The sequence below is a fragment of the Aotus nancymaae genome, unplaced genomic scaffold (genome assembly GCF_030222135.1).
Source record: "Aotus nancymaae isolate 86718 unplaced genomic scaffold, 86718_ANA_hifiasm-v0.15.2.pri h1tg000011l, whole genome shotgun sequence".
NCBI classification, from domain to species: domain Eukaryota; kingdom Metazoa; phylum Chordata; class Mammalia; order Primates; family Aotidae; genus Aotus; species Aotus nancymaae.
Window position 1 is genome coordinate 14,984,558 of NW_026988422.1, and position 27,223 is coordinate 15,011,780.

Below are 27,223 nucleotides of genomic sequence, written 5' to 3' on the forward strand. Positions count from 1 at the left end.
GGAGGCCTGAGGAAGGGGGATCACTTGAGCCCAGGAGTTTGAATCCATCCTAGGCAATATAGCAAGACCCCATCTCTAAAACAAACAAACAAGAAAAAGAAAACAAAACACAAGGAGGTCATGTAGCATAACAGGAATGTATTCATAAGGCACATGACCTGGTATTGAAGCAAATAGTTAGGGATGTCAGAGCCATTAAACTGGAATACCTAAGGAATCTGGATTGTGCTTTTTCACTTTAGAGAGGTTCTTAGCAAAAAAATTGAGAACTTTAAAAAGTATTGGTGTTTAAAGAATTAAGCTACAGGGATCTGAGAAGTTCACTAATGTAGAATAATTCATATGTTCTAGCCTGGCTCAATTAGTTGTTCCACAGTAGTGAATTTAGAGGGCAGCATGATACATTGGAGACTGGGAACAAAACATCTGGAACAGAGTCTCTGCTCTGTTTCTGGTGATTTCAGTGAGTGGTGATCTTAAGTATGTTGTATAACCTGTCTCACGTCAGTTACCTCACCTGTAAAATTAGAGATTAGGTCACGGTATTACAACACTGATCTGTCTTGAATCTGTAGTAACCTCATACTGTTTAACAGATTGGCTAATAAGTGCCTTTCTGACAGTAAGACTAATTTAAAGTAGGATTAATTCTCCATGGCTATTGATAGTAAGATTAATAGCTTCCGATTTTCTATTTCAATTCTGTAGTATAAAGATAGGAATCTTAGTTGTATTTGTTTTATTTTTTTATTAAAAAAAAAATATTGGGCCAGGCATCATGGCTCATGCTTATAATCCCAACACTTTGGGAGGCCAAGGTGGGAGGATCGCTTGAAGCCAGGAGTTTGAGATTAACCTGAGCAACATAGTGAGACCCCCATCTCAACAAAACAAAATAAAAATTAGCTGGCTGTGGTGGCTGGCTGGTACCTGAAGTCCCAGCCACTTGGGAGGTTGATGTGGGAGGATTGCTTGAGTCCAGGATTTGAGGTTACAGTGAGCTGTGATCATGCCACTGCACTCCAGCCTTGGTGACAGAGAGAGACACTGTCTCAAAAAAATGAAATAAAATATTTAATTCTAGTATATGGGAAATGAGTTTTATTATTACCTGTTAAACCCTAATGAAACAAGAAAAATTATGTGAAATGATGAAACAAAATTTAAAATAAAGTTAATGGCAAATATTTATGCTTTTGCCCATTAGCTTAGTAAAAAATATATAGCAAAAGTAAAACAAACAAACAGAAAAAACACTTAAAACAAAAAACTTACTTTCTTCTTGGCTAGAGTAATGGTATATTCCATGTGGATTAAGATCCCAGAGGCAAGGCAGACAAAGATCAGCAGCAGATGTGTTTATTTAGTGCAGCTTCTTTTAGTGAGGTAGAGTGAGCAACTATGGGGAGTAGAAAATAGCCTTTGAGGTTATTCATTCTGTGTGTTCAGAAGATGACATACTTACCTGGGATTTTTTAATAGAAGCAATAGTGCTTTGGATAAGGTAGTTAATATTAAGTATTCTTTTGTGCTCTGATACTTCATTAATCTTAAGTTCTTTAAAAATATTTGTCAACTGTACATACTTCTTTAATAGCTGATTTAGCTGATCATTGTATTTTTAAAGTGGAGGGATTTATAAAGTTTTCTGGAATGCATAACTAAAATTAAGTTTGCTCAGGGGTCCTTTGTGCATTCTTCTTTGAATAACTGTTTATTTGAAAATCTTGAAAACTATGCATAAAAAGATATGAGATCTCAGATTCCTCAGGTCTTTGATTTAGGAAGGGAAGTATAAAAAAAGATGGAGTAGGAGAATTTAAAAAAATATTAGAGTTCGAATTGATTATTTCTTGTTTTTGTTTGAAAACATTTTGAGAATAAAAAACAGATTTTTAAGCATTAACTACATATATGCAAATAACTAGTATACTTATGTTTTAATAGAAAATACTTATATTTGAATTTTTCTAGATTATAGTCAAGTTTTCTTTCTTTCTTTCTTTTTTTCTGAGACAGAGTATCATTCTATTGCCCAGGCTGGAGTACAGTGCTGTGATCTCAGCTCACTGCAATCTCTGCCTCCTGGGTTCAAGTAATTCTCCTGCCTCAGCCTCTCAAGTAGCTGGGACTACAGGTGTGTGCCATCAGCTGAGCCCTAATTTTTGTATTTTTAGTAGAGATGGGGTTTCACCATGTGAGCCAGGCTCGTCTCGAACTCCTGACCTCAGGTGATCTATCCAGGGCAACCTCCCCAAGTGCTGGGATTGCAGAACTTGAACTACCGTGCCTGGCCAAGTTTTTTTTTTAACTGTACAAAAAATCTGAAGTCTTTATTCTGTACTTTAAAAAATGTATTTATGTATTTATTTTTTTGAGACACAGTCTCACTCTGTCATCCAGGCTGGAGTGCAGTGGCATGATCTTGGTTCACTGCAACCTCCGCCTCCTGGGCTCAAGCGATTCTCGTGCTTCAGCCTCCTGAGTAGCTGGGATGACAGGTGCATACCACCACTCCTGACCCATTCTGTACTTTATCATTAACTTATCATAGTCACTTTATTTCCAGGTAAATTTTCCTACTTATAAGTGGGGGATAAAACTGATTTATTTTTTTGCCACAAACCTGATTTATACATACATAGTAAGGATTAATTAATGTTGTACTATTTTAAAAAATCCCAAGAGAATTAATTAGTATGTTTGTAACATACTTTAGCAACTTGGGAGAATAGGTTTCCTGTAATCATGTTGTTCTCCACAACAACATGTCTTGCATTTATTCAAGCTTATAAAGGATATTTCTGATTTTTACTTTGGTGGCTGATAAAAAAGAATAAACTCATTTTTCAATATATGTTGGATTATAAAAACATTTTTTCCAATTTGAAAAATTTTAAGTATAGTTAGATACTGTTTGATAAACTAGATATCTTTTAACATTTGTAGGTTTAATTATAAAGGAATAAAAACCAGCCTTATGGCAATATGGGAAGGAACTATTTAATTTAAATGCACTTTTGCTAAAAGTACCTAGCAATGCTGGATAAAATGTTTCAAACTTTTTTTTTTTTTAATAATGCACCTAAGGGCTTTAAACAAAAAAGAGGGAACTGATTACCAGAGTTGTAAGCACGTGAGCTAACGCTGAGGTTGCCCTGAGGAATTTGCTGAGCTTTAATGGCCATGCTGTGATAGGGATAGGAGATAACACCTTGAACTTGTATGAGTTGGAACTGAGAACTCTTTATAAAGCCAGGCTCTTGAAGAGTTAACCCTTCCGTGAAATACAGACTAGGAAAAATAACCGCTACATTCACAGGTTGAAGATAAGGAAGCCTGTCTGTCTAAGCCTGGGCTTAGGGTGGGAGTGGGGGTAGTTTCTCCTGAGAATATATAACTATAATCCATCTCTAACTGTGGTCCATCTCTCATAAAGTTTTGGGGCTTGGATTTAGTGCTCTCTATAAGTGAGCAGAAAGAGATTCAATGAACAGCATATTTGAGCCTCCAAAACTTCAGATAATATAACTATTATACCAAATAAAGACTATAAAAGTTATATAATATTGTAAAGACAATAGAAGAAATTAAAAGTATTATAAACGGATAGGAAATTCTCAAATACAGGCAGATTTGAAAAAAATCAAATACAACTCTAGAAATGAAAAATATGGTCACTGAAATAATAGTAATTAAAGAATGCTAGCAGGGTGCAGTGGCAGGGGCCTATAGTCCCAGCTACTCAGGAGGCTGAGGCAGGAGAATCACTTGAACCCCGGGGGCGGAAAGTTGCAGTGAGTTGAGATTGCGCCACTGCACTCCAGCCTGGGTGACAGAATGAGACTCTGTCTAAGAAAAAAAAAAAAAGAATGCAGTGGGCTTGGGAAATGGCAACCAAAGAGAGATCTGTAAACTGAAAGATATATACATGTCAAGAAATTCCTCAAATTTTATTACTGAGAGATAAAGAGAGAAAGTGTGAAAGAGAACAGTTTAAGATGTAAAGGGAATAGTAGAGAAGTTCATTTTGAATCTCGTAGCAGATTTAGAAGATGAACACAGAATGAGCAAGAGGCAATATTCAAAGAGAATGTGCATGAACAATTTTCACTCAAGGTGAAGGGCTTCATAATCAGGAATTGCAGTGAGCTTCTCACAGGATAAATTGAAGACTATGTGAACAGAGACATTATTATCTTAAAAGTGGCAGCTAGATGCTGTGGCTTACGCCTGTAATCCCAGCATGTTGGGAGGTTGAGGCAGGTGAATCACCTGAGGTCAAGAGTTTGAGACCAGCCTGGCCAATGTGGTGAAACCCCATCTCTACTAAAAATACAAAAATTAGCCAGGTGTGGTGGCAGGTGCCTGTAATACTAGCTACTCGGGAGGCTAAGGCACAAGAATTGCTTGAACCTGGGAGGTAGAGGTTGCAGTGAGCTGAGATCGCGCCACTACACTCCAGCCTCGGCAACAGAGTGGGGCTTTGTCTCAAAAAAAGAAAGAAAGAAAGAAAGAAAAAAGTGGCAAAGGTAGATATACATGAATTTAAAAAGGAATGGTCTTATTTATTCATTGAGTTGAATGTCTTCTATGCACCCAAATGTTCTAAGTGAATAGGACAGCCTCTCTACCACCCTGGAGTTGACAACAGGATTGGAGCTGGACAGCATATAAATAAACAAACATGTACTATGTCAGGTAGTGATAGAAGCTATGAAGACAACAAAATTTTTGTGTTTCTTAGCGGAGACGGGGTTTCACCAAGTTGGCCAGGCTGGTCTTGAACTGCCGACCTCAGGTGGTCTGCCCACTCACTTTGGCCTCCCAAAGTGCTGGGATTACAGGGGTGAGCCACCACACCCAGTCTGTATTCCTATTTTTTTTAAAGAGTTTTTATTGCAAATGGAAGTTGAATTTTGTCAAATATTATTCCTGTATCAAGTGATACGATTGTGTAATTTTTAAAAGCATGTTAATATGCTGGGTTACACCGTTTGATTTTTGAATACCGAACCAGCCTTGGATGCTGGAATAAACTCCACTTGGTCATGTTATATAATTATTTTAATTTATGACTGAATTGTATTTGCTAACATTTTGTTAAGGATTTTTATATCTATATACATGAGGGATATTGTTCTGTAATTTTCAATTTTTTGTAATGTCTTTATCTGGTTTGGTATTGGGGTAACACTAGCTTCATAAAATGAATTGGGAGGTGCTCCCTTCTGTTCTATTTTTTGGAGAGATTGTATAGAATTTTTTTTTAATGTTTTGCAGAATTCTTCAGTAAAACTATCTGGGCCTGGAGATTTCTTTCTTGGGAAATTTTAAATTGTGAACTTAAGTTCCTTAATTTGTAGATCTGTTCAAATTATGTGTTTTCTATGTAGTGACTTGTGGTAGTTTGTTTTTTTTGATAATCTATTTTTTCTAAGTTGTCATATTTACATGTGTAGAGTTCTTCAGTTTGTTTGATTGTTTTTTGAGATGGAGTCTTACTCTGTTGCCCAGACTGGAGTACAGTGGCTTGATCTCAGCTCACTGCAGCGTCTGTCTCCCAGGTTCAAGTGATTCTCTTTCCTCAGCCTCCCCAGTAGCTGAGGATTTTAGGCATGTACCTGTAATCCCAGCTACTTTTTTTTTTTTTTTTTTTTTTGAGATGGAGTCTTAATCTGTCACCAAGCTGGACTGCAGTGGTGTGATCTTGGCTCACTGCAACTCCCGCCTCCCAGGTTCAAGCGATTCCCCTGCCTCAGCCTCCTGAGTAGCTGGGACTACAGGTGCGTGCCACCATGCCTGGCTAATTTTTGGTATTTTATTAGAGACGGAGTTTCACCATGTTGGCAGGATGGTCTCGATCTCCTGACCTTGTGATCCACCGACATTTGCTTCCCAGAGTGCTGGGATTACAGGTGTGAGACACTGTGCCTGGCCTCATTACATGTGTAGAGTTCTTTGTAGTATTTCGTTATTTCCTTTTGAGTTCTGTAGGGTCTTCAGTGCTGACCCCTGTTTTATCCCTGATATTGGTAGTTTGTGTCTTCTCTCTTTTTTGTCAGTCTTGCTAGTAGTTTTATCGATTTTATTATGTTTGAAGAATCAGCTCTTTGCCAGGCGTGGTGGCTCATGCCTGTAATCCCAGCACTTTGGGAGGCCAAAGTGGGCGGATCACGAGGTCAGGAGTTTGAGACCAGCCTGGACAACATGGTGAAACCTTGTCTCTACTAAAAATACAAAAATTCACTGGGTGTGGTGGTGTGTGCCTGTAGTCTCAGCTACTTGGGAGGCTGAGGTGGGAGAATCTCTAGAACCTGGGAGATAGAGGCTGCAGTGAACCGAGATCGCGCCAGTGCACTCCAGCCTGGGTAATAGAGCGAGACTTTGTCACAAAAAAAAAAAAGAATCAGCTTTTTGTTTATTGATGTTCTCCATTGTTTTTGTTTCAGTTTCACTAATTTCTGCTCTTTTTTATTTACGTTAGCTTGTTTTGGGTTTATTTTACTCTTTCTTTTCTAGGTTCCTGAGTTGGATGCTTAGATTATTTATTTTAGACTTTTCCTTTTCTTCTAATGTGGGCATTTAGTGCTATAAATTTCTCTTTCATTTTTAGCTGTGTCCCACAAATTTTGATATATTAGATTAAAATTTTAATTTTTTTTTTTTTTTTTTTTTCCCGAGAGGGAGTCTCACTCTCTTTCATCTCGGCTCACTGCAACCTCTGCTTCCCTGGTTCAAGCCTGCCTCAGCCTCCTAAGTAGCTGAGACTACAGGCACGTGCCACCATGTTCAGCTACATTTTTTTTTTTTTTTTTTAGTAGATACGGGATTTCACCACGTTGGCCAGGATGGTCTCGAACTCCTGACCTTGTGATCTGCCTGCCTCAGCCTCTCAAAGTGCTGGGATTACAGGCTTGAGCCCCCACACACAGCCAATATTTTAATTTTCATCAGTTTGATGTGTTTTTTATTTCCCTTGATACTTTCTCGTTGACGCTTGACTCTAGATGGATCATCTATAAGTGTGCTGTTTAGTTTCCAAGTGTTTGGAGATTTTGAGCTATTTTTCTATTATTGATTTCTAGTTTGATTTCATTATAGTCAGAAAATACACATTGTATGGTTTCAGTTCTCTTAAATTTGTTGAGGTACGGCTGAGTATATAGTCTGTTTTGGTAATGTTCCAGGACAGTTGATGTGATTAGGTTTTAATATGCATCTGAAATACCTTAGAGAACCTAGATGAACTAGGTAGATTTCCACAAAATACACAAATTACTGAAACAGACTCAAGAAGAAAGAGAAAATCTTAATAGACCTATGGCAAAGAAAGAGATTGAATTAGTGACAAAACAAAAACCAAAGAAACCCTCGATCCCCAAAACCAAAAATTTTTTTTCTTCTTCTTTTTTTTTTTTTTCCCCAAAACCAAAATGACAACAACAGTGACTAACTTTTCACAAAGAAAAGCTCAGGACCAGATGGCTTTATTGGTATATTCTGCGAAATCCTTCAAAAACTCTTTCAAAACAACAGAAAAGGAGGCAAAACTTCCCAGATTATTCTGAAAGGCCAGTATTACCTTGATTCCAAAACCAAAACTAATTGTAATTCTATACACTAGCAGTGAACGTCCTTAACATGAAACTAAGAAAACAATTCCATTTACAGTGGTATCAAATGAATAAAATAGGAATAATTTTTTTTTTTTTGAGATGGAGTCTCGCTCTATCACCCAGGCTGGAGTGCAGTGGTACAATCTTGGCTCACTGCAACCTCTGTCTCCTGGGTTCAAGTAATTCTCCTGCCTCAGCCTCCTAAGTAGCTGGGATTACAGGCGCGTGCCACCACACCCAACTAACTTTTGTATTTTTAGTAGAGACGGGTTTCACCATGTTGGTCATCCTGCTTTAACTCCTGACCTTGTGATCCATCTGCCTTGGCCTCCCAAAGTGCTGGGATTACAGATGTGAGCCACCACACCTGTAACAGGAATAAATTTAACAAAATAGAATAAATTTAACAAAATGTGTGCAATACTTATACACAAAAAACAACAAAACTTTATTGAAAGACATTTAAAAAGACATCCCATATTCATGAATTGGGAGGTTTAATGTTGTTAATGATGGCAATACTCCTCAGACTGAACTACAGATTCAACACTGTCCTATCAGAATTCAAATGGGCTTTTTTTGTAGAAATGGACAAGCAGTACTCAAACTCCTGTGGATATACAAAGGACCCAGAATAGCAAAAATAATCTTGAAAAAGAATGAAGTTGGCCAGGTGCAGTGGCTCGCGCCTGTAATCCTAGCACTTTGGGAGGCTGAGGTGGGTGGATCACCTGAGGTAAGGAGTTCAAGACTAGCCTGGCCATCAGGGTGAAACCCCATCTTTAAAAAAAAAAAAAAAAAAAGAAGGAAAAAGAATTAAGTTGGAAGATGTACACTTCCAAATTTTGAGGATTACTACAAAGCTACAATAATCAAGATAGTGTGGATTGGCATAAAAATACACTTATGTGTTGATGGAGTAGAATCCATAGTTCAGAAATAAACCCTTAAATTTATGGTCAATTGATTTTTGAGTGTCAAAACAATTTAATGAGGGAAAGAATATTCCACAAATGATGCAACTAGATATACACATGCGAAGGAATGAATTTGGACCCTTACTTCACACCGTATATAAGAATCGGCTTGAAATTTATCATAGACCTATGTGTAAGAGCTAGAACTAAAACTCTTAGAAGAAAACATAGGTATGAATCTTCATGAACCTTGGATTAGGCAATAGTTTCTTAGATATGACATGGAAATCTCAGTGACAAAAAAAAAAAAAAGAGATAAATTGGTCCTCATATAAATTAGAGCCATGTTTGGTGGTGTGTGCTTGTCTTCCCAGCTTCTTAGGAGGCTGAGGTGGGAGTTCTCTTGAGGCCAGGAGTTTGAGAGTGCATTGTGCTATGATCGTGCCTGTGGATAGCCACTGCCCTCCATTCTGGGCAACTAAGTGAGACCCATTTTGTTTTTCTTTCTTTCTTTTTTTTTTTTTGAGACAGAGTTTTGCTCTTGTTGCCCAGGCTGGAGTGCAATGGTACGATCTCGGCTCACCATAACCTCCGCTTCCTGGGTTCAAGTGATTCTCCTGCCTCAGCTTCTCAAGTAGCTGGGATTACAGGCATGTACCACCACGCCTGGCTAATTTTGTATTTTTAGTAGAGATGGGGTTTCTTCATGTTGGTCAGGTTGGTCTCGAACTCCCAACCTCAGGTGATCCACCTGCCTTGACCTCCCAAAATGCTGGGATTACAGGTGAGAGCCACTGCACCCAGCCTGTGAGACCCCATTTCTAAAAAATAAAAAAATAAAAATAAAAAATAAAAATTTCTATGCTTCAACGAGTTCATTAAGAAAATGAAAAGATCACCCACAGAATGAGAAAATAACTGCATATCAAATATTGGATAAAGGGCTTGTACTAGAATCTACAAAGAATTCTTACAGCTCAATAATAAAAAGACAAATAAACCAATTAAAAATGACCAAAACATGAATAGACATTTCTCCAGAGGCATACAAATACCCAATAAACACATGAAAACATGTACAACATCAATAGTTATGAGGTAAATGCAGATCAATACTACAATGGGAATGCCATTTGACACCCATTCAGATGGCTGTAATAAGAAAGACGTTAGATTTGGTGAGGATGTGGAGAAGTGAAAACTCTCATACATTGCTGGTGGGAATGTAAAATGGTACAGGCATTTTGGAAAATAGTTTGACCCTTCCTGAAAACGTTAGACAGAGTTACTATATGACTCAGCAATTCTTCTCTTAGGTATATACCCCAGAAAATTTAAACATGTTCACATAAACATTTTTACATGAATATTCATAACAGCATTATTCATAATAAGCAAAAAGTAAAAACAACCCAAACATTAACCAAATGATGAATGCATAGATAAAATGTAGTATATATAATGAAATATTACTCATCCATAAGCAGGAGTGAAGTAATGATTCATGCTGCAACATAGATGAACCTTGAATACCTACATAATGCTGAGTGATAGTGCGTATCATTGATGCACTATTGTGGCCCTTTGTGTCTGTTCCATTAATATGAAATATCCAGAATTAGCAAATCCATAGAGATAGAAAGTGGATTCATGTTGTTAGGACCTGGGGAGGGGGAAATGGAGAGGAACTGCTAATGGGTATAGTGTTTCTTTTTGGCATGATAAAAGTTTTCTGAAATTATATAGTGGTGATGATTGCACAGTTTTGTGAGTGTACCAAAATTACTGACTTGTACATTGCAAAAGGATGAATTCTATAGTATGTAAATTATATCTCAGTTTTTTAAAGTGCTTTGTTGGTATGGAACTTGGGCCTCAGGCAGCTCTGCCTCCATGATTTTGCTAGGTGCGGCCCCCATCACTTCTGTCATGAGTTGCAGTTGCATAGTGGTGCCTGTAGCTTTCCCAAGCAGGTATTGTACTCTCCTAAGTGTTCTACCCTTTTGGGGTCCCAGTGGTAGCCCTGACCCCACATTTCCGCTGAGCATTATTCTAGTGGAGGCTCTCTGCCCCTCTGCCCCTGCAGAAGGCCCCTTTTAGCTGTATTCATCTCCAAATAGTCTCTAGGTCATACCGTTGGTTTCCTCTCCTGAGAATGGTGTTTTCTGCTCTATCACAAGATCAGGGTGTGAATTTTCCAAATGTTTATGCTCTTCTTCCCTTTCAATTATAAATTCTGTCTTTAAGTAAGTATTCTCTCTCTCATTTTACTGTAAGTGGCCCAAAAGCAGCCATGCAGCATGCTGAGTGCTTTGCTGCCTATTTTATTTTATTTTATTTTATTGATAGATTGACTGATTGATTGAGACAGAGTCTCACCCTGTTGCCCAGGCTGGAGTGCAATGGTTCAATCTCGGCTCACTGCAACCTCTGCCTCCCAGTTCAAACAATTCTCTTGCTTCAACCTCCCGAGTAGCTGGGATTACAAGTGCCTGCCATCACGCCCAGCTAATTTTTGTATTTTTAGTAGAGATGGGGTTTCACTATGTTGGTCAAGCTGGTCTCAAACTCCTGACTTCGTGATCCATCTGCCTCGGCTTCCCAAAGTGCTGGGATTACAGGCATGAGCCACTGTGCCCAGCCTTATTATTTTCTTTTCAAAGCTGCTTAGATATTTCTTCTTCCAGAAATTCTAGCTTTGGTAATTAAATTCTCTTTGGGTAATTAATCTAGACCCAGAGAGCACTCCCAAAACACGGCATTAATCCCTTCAGCCCTCTCTGGTTTGGCCATCCACAAAATCCTAGGATATGGGTAAAATGCCACCAAGTTCTTTGCTATTTTATACAATGACCTTTGTTCCAGTTCCCAATAAGATATTCCTCATTTCCATCGGAGACTTCTTCAAAATGGCCTTTACTGTCCACATTTCTGTGGATGTTCTGTTCACAATCACTTAAGTAATCTCTAAGAAGTTCCAGACTTTCCCTAGTCTTCTTGTTTTCTGAACCCTCACCAGAATTGCTCTTAGTGACCCATTTATAGCAATCTAGGCTTTTTCTAGCCTGCTCCTCCAAATTCTTCTAGCCAATACTCATCACCCAGTTCCAAACTTGCTACCACGTTTTCAGGTATTTTAACAGCAACAACCCTACTTTTTGGTACGGATTTTCTGTTGCTATAACAGAACACCCAGACTGGGTAATTTATAAAGAAAGGAGATTTATTTGGCTCATGGTTCTGGAGGATGGGAAATTCAAGATCAGGTGGTCTTATCCGGCAAGGGTCTCATGTTGCATCATAATATGACAGAGGCCATCACATGGTGGGAATATGTTTGAAAGACAAAACATGAAAGGCAACCTTGGTTTATATAACCTGCTCTTTTGGTAATTAATCCAGACCCAGAGAGCACTCCCGGAAGATGGTATTAAGCCCTTCACGAGACATCTCTCATGACCCAAATACCTCTTAAAGTTCCTACCACCTCTCAATATCATTACATTGAGGACCAAGCCCTAACATGAGTTTCGGTGGGGACAAACCATATTCACACCATAGCAACTACCAAAACTTATTAAAAAATCACCAAAACTTATTAAAAAATCTGTTGTGAGCCTATGGAGTGTGCCACAGATACTGAATCACTAAGACTGTTCAGAACATTTTTGATTAGAAGCCAACTCTTAGGATTTTTGGACTGCAAGATGCTGGTTTATTGAGTTTTACTGTATTTACATGTATAAATATGCACAAAAAAGTGTTCGGATCACTTGGAAGATGCTATTTTTGAAAATGATTTTAGAGAACTACAAGAAAAAAAGAAATTGGGGTCTTTGAGGACAGAAACTTCAAATGTTAAATTTTTTAAAAAAAATTTATTGTTTCAAATATTGCATCTACCTTCTTTTCTCCTGGGACTTTGTTTACAAGTGTATTAGACCTCCTGACTGTACTATCAGTCTCTTATCCTTTATTCTCTATTTTCCATTATTTTTGTGATAGCATTTTGTGTCCTAGAGTGATGTGTTCGTTCAGAGAGGATTTTCATATACAGCCGTCAAGCAATCTGGAATTGTCCTTCCCGTTTGTAAGGATTAAGATGATTTGAAGTTGGGCTCTAGCCCTTGTGTTGTTGGTCTCTAATTTTATTCTGTGTTCATAGAGAACATAGTTTATGTGGCTTTAATCCTTTCAGATTTACTGAAACTTGTGTGGCCTAGCATATGGTCTGTTCTGGAGAGTGTTCCATGCGTGCTTGAAAAAAATGTGTATTTTGCAGTTGTTGGATGGGAGTGTTTTATAAATGCCAGTTAGGTGTAGTTGAAAATGTTCAAGTTTCTTATATCCTTGATAGTTTTCTGTGTAGTCTATCAATTATTAAGAATGGGATATAGGCTGGGTGCAGTGGCTCACACCTGTAATCCCAGCACTTTGGGAGGCTGAGGTGGGCGGATCACCTGAGGTCAGGAGTTGGAGACCAGCCTGACCAACATGGAGAAACACTGTCTCTACTAAAAATACAAAATTAACCAGACATGGTGGCACATGCCTGTAATCTCAGCTCACCAGGAGGCTGAGGCAGGAGAATCACTTGAACCCAGGAGGCAGAGGTTGCGGTGAGCCGAGATTGTGCCATTGCACTCCAGACTGGGCAACAAAAGTGAAACTCCACCTCAAAAAAAAAAAAAAAAAAAAAAGGAATGGGATATTGATATCTCCAACTTACTGAATGGTCTGTTCTTGCACTTCTGTCATTTTTGCTTCATGCGTTTTGGGGCTGTGTTGTATATATATTTATGACTATTTTCCTCATATATTGACCCATTTATTATTATGACATCTCTCTTAGTCTAGCAGTATTTCAGCTAAAAGTAATATAGCCACTCAGATTCTCTTGTGATTACTGTTTGCATGGGGTATCTTTTTCTCATCCTTTTAGTTTCAACCTTTTTGTGTCTTTATAACTAAGGTGTGTGTCTCTTGTAGACAAAATATAGTTGGTTCTGTGTTTTATCTAGTTTGACAATTTCTGTGTTTAGTCCATTTACATTTAATGTGGTTATAATATGGTTGGATTTACAAATAACCATTTTGCTATTTATTTTCCATATGGTTTATATATTTTTTGTTCTTCTGTTCCCCCTTCTTTATGTGTCAAATACATATTTTTTAGGGTAGTATTTTAATTCCTTTTGATTTAATTTTTTTTTTTTTTAAGATGGAGTTTCACACTGTCACCCAGGCTGTACTTCAGTGGCGCCATATCGGCTCACTGCAATCTCCACCTCCTGGGTTCAAGCAATTCTCCTGCCTCAGCCTCCCGAGTAGCTGGAACTACAGGTGTGCACCACCATGCCCAGCTAATTTTTTTCTATTTTTAGTAGAGTTGGGGTTTCACCATATTGGCCAGGATGGTCTTGATCTTCTGACCTCGTGATCTGCCCGCCTCAGCCTCTGAAAGTGCTGGGATTTATAGGCCTGAGCCACCAGATTTAAAATTTTTTGAAGGTTGTTTTTAGTGACTGCTTAAGAGAGTACAGAATTCTTCAGATTTGTACTAATTTAATTCTGTTAAAATATTGAACCTTTTCTTCAACTAATACTATTATCTCATAAACTCAGCAATATAGTGTTATGATTGTAGATCTTTATGTCTTTTAAAGATATTAAGAGAGATATGAGAAAATAGATTTACATAGTCTTTTTAAAATACACATGTATTTATACTTCTGGTGCTCTTAATTCTTCTGGTGAATTTGAGTTACCATATGATGTCATTTCCTTGCAGCTTGAAGGACTCCCTTTATTTGCAATTTTAATTTTAATTTTTTTTGGAGACAGAGTTTTACTCTGTTATCCAGGCTGGAGTGGAGTGGCATGATCTGGGCTTACTACAACCTCTGCCTCCAGGGTTCAAGAGATTCTCCTACCTTAGCCCTCCCCAAGTAACTGGGATCACAAGCATGCACAGCCACACACAGCTAATTTTTGTATTTTAGTAGAGACAGGGTTTCACTATTTTGGCCAGACTGGTCTTGAACTATTGACCTTAAGTGATCTGCCCACCTTGGCCTCCCAAAGTGCTGGGATCACAGGCATGCATGTGCCACTACACCAGGCCTAGAACTTCCTTTAGCATTTCTTATAAAGCATGTCTGTTCTCTCCATTGTTAATGATGAGAAGTCACCTGCAAATTACACTGTTTTTCAACTGTATGTGATAAGTCATTTTTTTTTTCTTGCTTCTTTCAGGATTTCTTATTTGTTGTTCAGCAATTTGACTGTTGTATGTCTTAGTGTAACTCTGTTTATCCTACTTGGGTAGGATAAATATTTTTAGATAAATATTTTTAGATAAATATTCATTGAGTTTCTTTGATGTATACATTCATGTTTTCCATCATAGTTAGAGACTTGACCGTTATTTCTTCAAATATTTTTCTACTTTATCCTTTTTCCTTCTGATAGTATTTTGGTTCCTTTGATGTTGTCCCACAGGTCTCTGAGAGTCTGTTCATTTTCTTAACTCTTTGTCCTTTCTGTTCTTCAAATTTGATAATTTTTACTGATCTATCCTTAAGTTCACTTATTCTTTCTCTGTCATTTTGAATTTGCTGTTGAAACCTTCTAGTGAATTTTTTATTTTAGTGATTGTAGTTTTCAACCCCAGAATGTCTATTTGTTCCTTTACAATTTTTTGTAAAAAATATATTTGCTTAGGTTCTCTACTTATTGAGTCATTGTTGTCATACTTTCCTTTAGTTCTTTAAGCATGGTTCTCTTTGTTTTATGAACATATTTATAATAACCGATTTAATATCTTCGCTAAATTCAGTGTTGGGGACCCTCAAAAGCTATTTCTGTTTTCTGTTCTGTTTTCTCTTAGTATGTCACATTTTCTTGTTTCTTTGCATGCCTTATAATTTTTGTTGGAATATTGACAATTTAGATAATATATTGTAGCATCTCTGGATTCTGATTACATTTCCTCTTGTCCCGTGGGTTGTCATTGCTGATTTTTATTTGCTTGTTTAATAACTTGCCTAGAGTAAATCTATGAAGTCTGTTTGTTCTGTGGCATGTATCTGCTCTATTTATTATTGTTGTTGTTTTTATTTTTAGGGCTGGCTTCCTAGAGATCACCTCTTATGTCAGCCCTGGTTGCTCAATGAGCCAGTAAGCCTTTTCCCTTCTATTGACGAATCTGGGAGTAGATTGGGGAATGTATTCAAAGTTTGGCCATTTAAAAAAATGTGGTCATTTTTAAGTTTGTCCCAGTTTTTCAGTGTTCTCCTGAGACCTCTTGTGTCTCTGGCTAGGAAATGTGTGGATAGCCTGGGCTTTCTCTGGTTTGTATTATGCACATTGCAGCCTTTGTTCAGCCAGGAATATGTGACTAGTTTATCAAGCCCATCTATGGCTGCCTTTTCTTCAAGATTCTTCTAAGCTCCTTGCTAATCTGCCGTTCTGCTTGCTCCAGTTGGAACTGCACTCACACACTTGCTTCGATTACTACAGAGTTTTCCCTTTCACTTCTGGGCATAGATATTCTGCTTCCAATCCAAATCAGCTCAATCCTCTCTGTCAAGATAGCTGCCAGTTTTCATGACCTATTCCCACCCTCAAAGAACTACCACATAGACTTAACAGGTAAAGGAGGAAGGACGATGGGAACAGGCCCAGGAAAGAGTGGTACAGACTTCCACCATCTTTACCTAAGTTCAGTGGATTCTTATGAACAAATACTTCTCAGTTCATTGTATTGTATGCCTTTGGTCAATTTCTAGTCGTTTGAGATGATTATTTTTGACAGTTTTTTTTTCTAGTTATATATTTGCTTTTGCAGAGGGGATTGCCAAGCTCCTCATCTCCTCATGCTGGAATTAGTCTTCTTTGCTTCTTTTTGGTGTTTCTGAGATGTTTATATGGTTATTTATATAAGGATATACACAGTGTTCCATAGAAAGCATATGATTTTAAATTCCACTTGATATTTTTTTCTAGGACACCATAATTACAATTATACAGAAATGTAATCCTTTTATTGTTGCAGATTTCAAGTTCCACCTATAAAGACAGGAATGAAGAATACAGAAGACAGTTCACACATCTACCTGACACAGAGAGGCTGATAGCAGGTAAAAAAGACAGAAATTTGCAAATAAGTAAAAAAGTTGTACTACCTCATTATAAAAATGGAACTGCTAAGTGACAGTAATAAAATTTAAGCCTTTATGCTAGACAGAATATAATTTTCAACATAAGGAACATCCTTATGATCCAGCAATCCCATTTCTGGGTAGATATTCAAAAGAAAGAAAATTAACATATTGAAGAGATATCTGCACATGCATGTTTATTGTAGCACTATTGACAATACCCAAGATATGGAATCAACCTAAGTATCCATCACTGGATGAATGGATAAAGAAAACATGGCACATAAATGCAATGGAATATTATTCAGCCACAAAAAAGAATGAAATGCTGTCACTTGCAGCAATGTGAATAAAACTGCCTCCAGTTTTATTATGTTATATGAAATAAGCCAGGCACAGGAAGACAGTTATCCCATGTTCTCACTCATATGTGGGAGCTAAAAATAAATTGATCTTACAGAGATAGAGTAGAATGATGCCAGGTGTGGTAGCTCATGCCTACACTTTGGGAGACTGAGGCAGGAACATTGCTTGAGCCGAGGAGTTCCAGCCCAGCATGGTCAACATAGTGAGATCCTGTCTGTATTATTAAAAAAAAAATTAGCCAGGTGTTGTGGTATGTGCCTGTAGTCCCAGCTGCTCAAGAAGCTGAGATGAATCACTTGAGCCCAGGAGTTAGAGGCTTCAGTGAGCTATGGTGGTGCCACTGCACTCTAGCATGGGCAACAGAATGAGACCCTGACTCAAAAAGACAGGGGTAGGGGAGAGAGAGAGAGACAGAGACAGAGAGAGAGAGAGAGATGATGGTTACCAGAGAGCTGGGAAGGGTACTGAGAAGGGAAGATAAAAAGGAGCTGGTTAATGAGTACAAGAATACAGTTAGATAGAAGGAATAAGATCTAGTGTTCAGTATCACATGGGGAGACTATAGTTAACAATAATTTGGTGTATATTTCAAAATAGCCAAAATAGTGGAATTGGAATGTTTCTAATACAAAGATATGATAAATAGTTCAAGTGATGGATATCTCAATTACTTTGATTTGATCATTGCAAAATATGTGCTTATTCCAGTATATCACATTACTCCATAAACATGTAACAACCATTCAGTATCCATAATAATTAAAATTAAAAAAAGATAATCAGCATCTTATCATAATTAGACAATGTAAAACTCAATTGTAATTCGGGAAAGAGTGATTTCTGACTTATAAGGATATATTTGTTTTTTGTCTGGGTGTGGTGGCTCATACCTATAATCCCAGCACTTTGGGAGGCTGAGGGATTGCCTGAGGCCAGGAGTTTGAGACCAGCGTGGGGAACAAAGTGAGACCTTGGCTCAGTCAATCAATCAATCAATGACACACACACACACACACACACACACACACACACATTAAGTACTAATAGAACTTAAAATGATTTGTCACAATGATTTTGGTGAATCAAATTGGAGAGAAAATTTAAACTTGGTGTTCAATGTATATTAATTATCTCTAGAAAAATACACTCTCTAACAGATGTACTTATAGAGCAACTTCATAAAATGTTCTAAGGCTAAATCATTATGTATGTAATTGTTCACATAGATTTTTTTCAAGTAGGCTTTAAGAGGAAAAATTTCATCTTCTTTCTTTAAAAAGCATTTTAATTTTTACTATAAGCTTAATATGTACTCATGACAATAAAACTACAGAGCTAAGTTTTAGTATATATTTAATTTAAAACATTTATTTAGGTTGGGTGTGGTGGCTCACGCCTATAATCCCAACACTGGGAGGCTGAGGTAGGTGGATTGCTTGAGCCCAGGAGTTCGAGACCATCCTGGACAACGTAGTAAGACCTTGTCTCTGCTAAAAATACAAAAATCAGCTGAGCATGGTGGCATGTACCTGTAGTGCCAGTTACTAAGGAGGCTGAGGTGGGAGGATTGCTTGAGCTCAGGAGGTGGAGGTTGCAGTGAGCAGAGATTATGCCAGATTAAGACTTTGTCTCAAACAAAAACGAAAACATGTATTTATATGAATTTCTCAGATTTTTTTACCCTTGGGAAATGCTTAATTCAATGTCTAGAACTCAATGAATTTTTAGACAGTTCAGCTCAATAATATCATAATAATAAATTAAAGCAATTTTTAAAAACATTATTGGAAGTAATATAATCCCATGATAAAATTTTCAAATGCTACATAAAGACATAAAGTGAAAAGTGAGTGATCCTTACAACCAAGACCACTTCAATGTTCTTCCTGGGAGATAATCACTGTTAGTAATTTCTTAGGTATAATTTCAGAAGATTTCTATATGTATTTAGGATTATACATATAGAAAAAAAAACTTAAATGGGGGCAGACTGTGATTATTGTTTTGAATCTTCCCTAGATCTCTTTTTTTTTCTTTTTTTCCAGCAAGGAGGAAAGATTAAGATCTCTTTTTTATTTGCACGACAATGAATCCACTTCATTGCTTTTTTTTTCTTTTGAGAACAGTCTTGCTCTGTTGCCTAGGCTGGAGTGCAGTGGCGTGATCTTGGCTCACTGCAACCTCTGCCTCCCAGGTTCAAGTGATTCTCATGCCTCAGCCTCCAGTCCCAAGTAGCTGGGATTACAGGCACGCACCACCACATCTGGTTAATTTTTTGTATTTTTAGTAGAGATGAGGTTTTGCCATGTTGGCCAGGCTGGTCTTGAACTCCTGACCTCAAGTGATCTGCCCACCTTGGCCTCCCAAAGTGCTGGGATTACAGACCTGAGCCATCGCACCCAGCCAAGAAGCCATTTTTTAAAAAATCAACTTTATTGAAGTATAAATTTATTACAATAAAACATATCCATTTTAGGGAAGCCATTTTTAAAAACCACAGAGGCTGGGCACGATGGCTTATGCCTATAATTCCAGCCCTTCGGGAGGCCGAGGCAGGCAGATCGCTTGAGGCCTGAAGTTCCAGACCAACCTGGACAACATGGTGAAACCCCGTCTCTACTAAAAATACAAAAATTAGCCGGGTGTGGCGGCACACACTTGTAATCCCAGCTACTCAGAAGGCTGAGACATTGCTTGAACCCAGAAGGTGGAGGTTGCAGTGAGCTGAGATCACGCCACTGTACTCCAGCCTGGGTGACAGAGTGAGACCCTGTCTCAAAACAACAACAACAACAACAACAACAAAGAAACACTGGAAAAAGTCTGCTGATGTATATCAAATAGTCTCCAGTTAAAATAATCCAGGTGGTTACTATGCCTTTAAACATAGTTAATGTAAAATAATACAGTGGTTCTCAAAGTGTGGTCTATAGACTAGCAACGCTGTCAGTACCTGAGAGCTTGTTAGACACACAGACTCACCCCAGAGCTATTTAATCAGAAACCCTGGGGGAGGAGAGGTCTAATAATATATATGTAGTTCTGTTTTTTTTTTTTTTTTTTGGAGACAGAGTCTTACTCTGTTGCCCAGGCTGGGGTGCAATGGCATGATCTCGGCTCACTGCAGCCTCCGCCTCCTGGGTTCAAGCGATTCTTGTGCCTCAGCCTCCTGAGTAGCTGGGATTACAGGCACCCACCACCACACCTAATTTTTGTATTTTTGGTAGAGACAGGGTTTCACCATGTTGGTCAGGCTGGTCTCAAACTCCTGACCTTGTGATCTGCCTGCCTTGACCTCCCAAAGTGCTGGGATTGCAGGTGTGAGCCACCACGCCTAGCTGCAATATGTGTTTTATAAGTCAGCTAGGTATTACTGATCTGAACCTCAATTGATAAAATGTTTTGGTGGTTTGGAAAAAAATTTCAGGATATTTCAAGGTAACCTTTAGCCCAATCTCTGTTTTAGTGATGAATACTAGTTAATGGGTAACCTAATCTGCTTTGCTCAATTTTTAGTATTTGTTTAGACATTTAACATGACTAAATGGAAACATTTTGAGATTTATGCAACATCTACCTAAAATTACTAATTAGTTTGTAGGGTTTTAAAATTTAGCAGTTAAGCTAAATCTCCTCATAGCAGCCCTTTATGTCTTATATTATTAAGAAGTTAGCAATATCGTTTACATTTGTCACAGAACCAGATCTTAACCTTAGAAGCATGGTATTAACTTGTTTGGCAGGGAGACTTGATTTTGCTGTACTTCAGTGGTGAGGTAGAGAGAATTAATTTTTTTTTTCCTTTTGGAGTTGGAGTCTCGCTCTCTTGCCCAGACTGGAGTGCAATGGTGTGATCTCGGGTCAGTGCAACCTCCACCTCCCAGATTCAAGTGATTCTCATGCCTCAGCCTCCCGAGTAGCTGGGATTACAGGTGCCTGCCACCATGCCAGGCTAATTTTTGTATTTTTAATAGAAAGAGTTTCCCCATGTTGGCCAGGTTGGTCTCGAACTTCTGACTTCAAGTGATCTGCCCGCCTCAGCCTCCCAAAGTGCTGGGATTACAGGCGTGAGCCACTGTGCCCAGCCAAGAGAAACAACTTTGAGACTGACTTAAAATGTGTACAATTTTCTGAGTCATCTTTGACCCCTCTTTACTCTGGTTCGATCAATCACCAATTCGCCATCAGTATTACCTCCTAAATATGTCTTAATCTAGCTACTCTGTATCTTAATATGGTCACCTTCTGGTCTGAATCACTGTCAACTTTTTTCTGGACTTCCAACTGATAGAATTAATCCTCACAGTGTGAATAAAGTAATCTTTAACTATACACATCTGTTCCTATTCCTTCCACTTAAAAGTCATTGGTGGCATCTCATGACGACCACAGTATACCATGACTTGTGAGACTTTACATGATCTAGCTTCTGCAGCTCAAAGATCTAATAGTTCCTCAAATGTGCTGTGTGTCTTTCTACCAAAAGGCCTTTGCATGTGCTGTTCCCTCATGATTCTGCTGACCCTTTATTGATCTTTTCATGTTCAAGATCAGTGTTTTTTTAGGAGAATCCTTCCTGATATACACTCTCTGCCCTGCGCCCTGATACCTGCATAGCTCTTATTATATGCTTTCATAGCTTTCTCTACACTTAGGTCATTATCGTATTTATTTTTGTATTTATTTTCTGCCTTCCCTGTACATTGTGTTCTATGAAGGCAAGAGCCATTTCTGCTAATCCTAGTGCACGGCAAAATATCTGACATATGATGTTCAAAGTATATGAAGGAATGAATGAACTAATAAACAAAAAGTGATGACTTTCCCTGTGTTGAAATATAGTATAAGATCTCTTAATTTCTCAGATTTTCGTGAATAAACTGTCTCTTATTTTTGTGTATATAGATTATGCTTGTGCTCTTCAGAGGGACATTTTGCTTCAGGGACGACTATACCTTTCAGAAAACTGGCTATGTTTCTATAGCAACATCTTCAGATGGGAAACTACAGTAAGACATTTTGCATTTGATTTGTTGATACAAATAATTGCATAGAGATATATACAGTTCTTCTACAGCATACTTTAGATGATTCCAAAGTAAATTTATATATATTTTTGCATCTATACTAGTGTGCATATAAATACAAATGTGTTGTGTATATAAGTGTATATTTTTCTGATTTAATACATTGAGCTCCATTAGTATAGTTAGAGAAAGATATTTTAGTTGAAAAAAGCTTGAATATATATCTTAATGGCTGCCAAAACCGCGTCTTAAGTGACAGACTGTCTGATTTTTGTTTGTGTGTTAATGTGGAACATGAACACCCACTTGTCTTTTCACACTTTGTCCTAATGTTAGACAGAGGAGTTGATGGGGGAGAATGCTGCAGGGAAAAGTGCTTACCCTGTTTTTCTCAGAGAATGCAAGCATGTACCTATTAATTCCTTCAGATTGAAAAACCTGAAGAATATTCAACTGAGAAGTTGAATATTCTGGATTAGATTGATGTTATACTCAGCATTTTGTATTGTGTATGTTTCTGAAAAATACATTTAAAAAATTCTTTTGTGTGTTTAGATTTCTATTGCTTTAAAGAATATAACCTTCATGACCAAGGAGAAAACTGCTCGACTCATCCCAAATGCTATCCAGATAATTACAGAAAGTGAAAAGGTGAAAAACTTTTCTACCTTTGTTATATTACATAATGTGAAGAAAATCTGCCTCATAGTCATCATCAGTGTTGGGAATATAGGTAGTTCTTCCTGGAGTTAGGAGTATCTGATAGATATATATTTAATACTAGGATTCTGTATGCAGTTATATTAGTGGTTAATTAAATGACTGCTGACATTTTTTGTACGTTATAGGTTACAGAGAACTTTCAACCTTATTTTTCATTTTTTCATTGTAAGCGGTAGGTAGGATAACATTAGCAAAATGTCCTTATTTCTAAATACTCGAATAATTGAATATCTCACCACTACATCCCATCAGATGGCATTCGATTTCTAAATATCGAATAATGAGTATTCTTCAGTCCGTAATAGCTGCACAATAACAACTAATAAAAAATGCTTCTGGTGAACAGAGATTTGGATAGCATACACATAAACACTAACCATTGTATTCTTTTTTTTAAATGGCAATTATCTTTAATTGACATAATTTTTATTATTCACCCACAATATTTGCTGTTTCTTAGTGGGGATATATCAAGAATATTTCTTAACCACCTGGAAAATTGGTTAGGATCCTGTGTGTGAGACATTAGAAGCGTAGTGATGAGAAAGAAAAAGGAGATGAAGGAAGGAAAGAAAAAAAGAGGAGGGCTAGGGAGGGAAAGAAAGACAGGGAGAGTTTTGGGGGAGGTGGGGAGAGAGAATTAGTACCATGATATTAAATCTTTGTAATTATACTTTTTAATCTTGTGGAGATTCTTTTAAATGCATTTTAAAATTTATCTGACTCTTTTTTTAGAGACAGGGTCTTGCCATGTTGCATGGGCTAGCTTCGAGCATTTGGGTTCAAGTGGTCCTCCAACCTCAGCTTCCCAAGTAGCTGGGACTTCAGGTGTGCACCACTGAGCCTGGCTATTTTTATTTTTAAACAGTCTTATCCCTACAGAACACTTCCAGATGCAGTACAAAGAGCTTTTGCCCCTGCACTAATTGAGAATAAATTCTCACCCTGATCCTTCATCACCTTAGATATTCTGGCAGGTACTTCCAATGAAGACGTTCTTCTATATAACCACAATATAACCACCAACATCGAATAATTAACACTGATCTGTTACCATCATTCAATTCTTAGACCCCATTCAGTTTCCATAATTATGTCAATAATACCCTTTATAGCAAACAGACTCAGTTCAGAATTACATGTGACATTTAGTTATCATGCTTTTTAATTTCCTGGAAGAGTTCCGTAATCTTTTCTTGACTTTTATGTCCTTGACACTTTTAAAGATTACAGGTCAGTTATTTTGTAGGATATTCCTCAATTTGTATTTGTCTGATGTTCCCTTGTGATTAAATTTAGGTTATGCAATTTTGGAAGAAATACATAGAAATGATGCTCTGTTCTCACCACTACATCCCATCAGATGGCACATGATTTTAATTTGTACCATTACTGGTGATATTTACTTTGAACATTTGATTAAGGTGGTGTCTGTAGACTTTATAATCTATTTTCTTTTGTAGTAATAAGTGTTTTGGGGAAAGGTATTTTGAAACCATGCAGATATACCATTCTTATCATACTTTAAATTTATTCACTCATTTGCTTATGTCAATATGAAGTGGTGATGTCTTACCTTATTCAATGAATTATAAGCCATTACTATCATTATGTATTTTGTGGCCAAATTGTCCCAAATTTGGCCAGTGGGAGGCCCCTTCAAGCTGGCTCCAGTATCCTTTTGAGTATTCTCAGTATGTTTGAGCATTTTCCTATTTTTTTGGCACAGGATATTTCAGGCTTTCCCTGCCCCAGCCCTGGGATCAGCCACTTCTACAAGGAGTCCTGGTTTCTTTTAGGGGAAACTTAAAGAAGCCACCACAATCTAGACGCTATGGGGCTGGGGGAGGGGTATCACTATTCTCAAACCCTTTAAGGGGGCATTATAAGGGTATACATTAAACGTATATAATTACACACACATATGCATAATACATACATATATATACACACTCACTTATACATCTATTTATCCATCTGTCCGTCCATCCATCCATCCATCCACCCATCCAAAACCACGAATTCATATCAGAACCTCCAAGTCCCATCTAACACCACAGAGTTTATTTTTGTTTTCTTCCTTTCCATATTTGTAACTCCCTTCCCTGGCTGTGAGAAACCAGGCTCCCATTATCCTTAATATAGTAATTTATTTAACCAGTAAGCCTTTGTGTAACCAGTCTTCATCTCCACTGCCACCCCTCCCCACAGGGGATGCTCATTACCCGCCTTGGTTTCTGACACTTAGAAACAGGGTGCTGACCAACACACCACAACCTAGACGCTCTCATGTAAAAACTCTCCATTGGGTGCGGTAGCTCAAACCCATAATCTCAGCATTTTGGGAGGTAGAGGCCAGCGGATCACGAGGTCAGGAGTTTGAAAACAGCCTGGCCAGTATAGTGAAACCCCATCTCTCCTAAAAATACAAAAATTAGCCGGGCATGGTGGCGTGCGCCTGTAGTCCCAGCTACTCAGGAGGCTGAGGCAGAAGAATCACTTGAACCTGGGAGGCGGAGGTTGCAGTGAGCCAAGAATGTGCCACTGCACTCCAGCCTTGGTGACAGAGTGAGACTCCGCTGCCCAGGCTGGAGTGTAGTGCAAAACAAAACGAAACAAAAACAAAAACAAACAGAAAAACTCTTCACCCTGCTTGGGCTGATATTCCATGCCAAGTTGCTTTACTGTCTGCCAGATTGCCCTCTTCGGGGACACCGTCTGTTCCCTGCTTGTGCCAATTTGTCACAATGTGTGGTTGCTCTTCCCACCCTGCTTAGGCTCTGATACCCCAGCACGAGACCACCCTCATGGACTCCATAACACTATGCTGCCTCACCTGCTCTGGTTCTGACATGTCGTTGTAGGGCCTGCTCATTCGTGGCCGCTCTTCACCATGTTTGGTCTTTGACACTTGACACCACACACAAAACTACCCCTTTACATGGTCACCCGCTTCGCGCTCTGACTCCTCCATACTTTTTTCACCCTGTTCTTGTTCTAATACAGTTCTCCATGTCATCCCCATGTGTGGAGACCCCTACTCACCTGGGCTCTGACACTCCGCACAGGGCAGCCTTTCCTTGGGGCTGACCGCTTCATTCTTTTCTGGTTTTGACACTCTGCTTTAGGCTCCTCTGTCCCCACCCACACTCCTAGTGTGGGTCCCTACTTTTCTCTTTTCCACCAACAGCTGTAGGGCTGAACTGTTCAGGAAGGAAAGAGGAAGACTTAAGTATTCTTAGTTTTACAATTAATTTATAATATACCTTTTCATTTTTTTAACAAAATGATCAAACAAGTTCAAAACTAACATCTTCATTCCATACCCATAATCCCAATTCCATTTTCTTTCTAGAGGCAAATGCTATCAGTTTGGTATATGTCCTTTCAGGCTTCCCTCCTTTGTAGTTACATACCAGGCATGCATATATAAATGTATAGTTTTGCTCTTTTTTAAAAGAAGTAAATGTAATCTTATTTTCAATCATTTCATCAGCTCCGTTTTAAAAAAACAAAAACAAGAACATTATCTCCTGCAATTGTAGGTCAGCACTTGTAGATAGACCCACCTCTTTTTTCAAAAGTGCTGTATAGTATTTCATAGAATGGCTATACCATGATTTCCTTTATAATTAGTTTATTTCTAATATTTTGTTATTACAAACGGTGCTGCAGTGAACAGCCTGACCACGCCCCGTTAAACTCACGTGTGACTGTTTCTCACATATGTATTAGAATTTCAGGATCAACCATTTAAATTTTAATAATGACAGTAACAGACAGCATTTACCAAACACTGCCTTAAGTTCTTTACGTATATTTTCTTATTTCTTATAAAGATCCACTATGATAATCCTCATTTAGCAGATAAGAAAACTAAAGAAAAGAAAAGTGACCCAATTCACAGAACTAACAATAGGTGATAGAACAAGAATGTAAACCCAGTTCATTTAATTGCAGAGACCCTGGTCTTAACTTCCTCACTACGTTAACTCAGTGATTTCATTTTTCCATCATCGTGGCAATAAATTCTGTACAACTAAATATTCATCCCTTTTATATACTCTGTGATGAAAGGAAGATTAATCATAGCAATTTTAGGTGTTTTAGGTTCTAGAATATGTTCTGTGCCCTAGCAGCGTGGAGATATCATCAGCCAGAACTCTTCCCAAACTCGTAAGAAGGCTATTAGTGAAGCAAGATTTATTTTATGATATTTATTTATTTATTTATTTTTCTTTTTATTTATTTATTTTTGAGACAAGAGTCTCACTCTGTCTCTCAGGCTGGAGTACAGTGACCTGATCTCAGCTCACTGCAACCTCTGCCTCCTGGGTTCAAGTGATTCTCCTGCCTCAGCCTCCCGAGTAGCTGGGATTACAGGCACCTTCCACCACACCTGGCTAATT

At 38.1% G+C, this 27,223-nt stretch overlaps 1 protein-coding gene across 3 annotated transcripts in view; it reads left to right on the forward strand.

Moving 5' to 3' along the window:
- GRAMD1C (GRAM domain containing 1C) overlaps positions 1-27,223 on the forward strand; it is a 105,431-nt gene that overhangs the window by 13,670 nt on the left and 64,538 nt on the right. For all 3 annotated transcript variants that reach the window (XM_064374625.1, XM_012463993.2, XM_064374624.1), the window contains 3 exons: positions 16,593-16,677; positions 21,970-22,073; positions 22,647-22,742. In XM_064374625.1, the coding sequence (XP_064230695.1) occupies positions 22,677-22,742 (66 nt within the window). In that variant the 5' untranslated portion in view covers positions 16,593-16,677; positions 21,970-22,073; positions 22,647-22,676. The remainder of the gene's footprint in view (positions 1-16,592; positions 16,678-21,969; positions 22,074-22,646; positions 22,743-27,223) is intronic.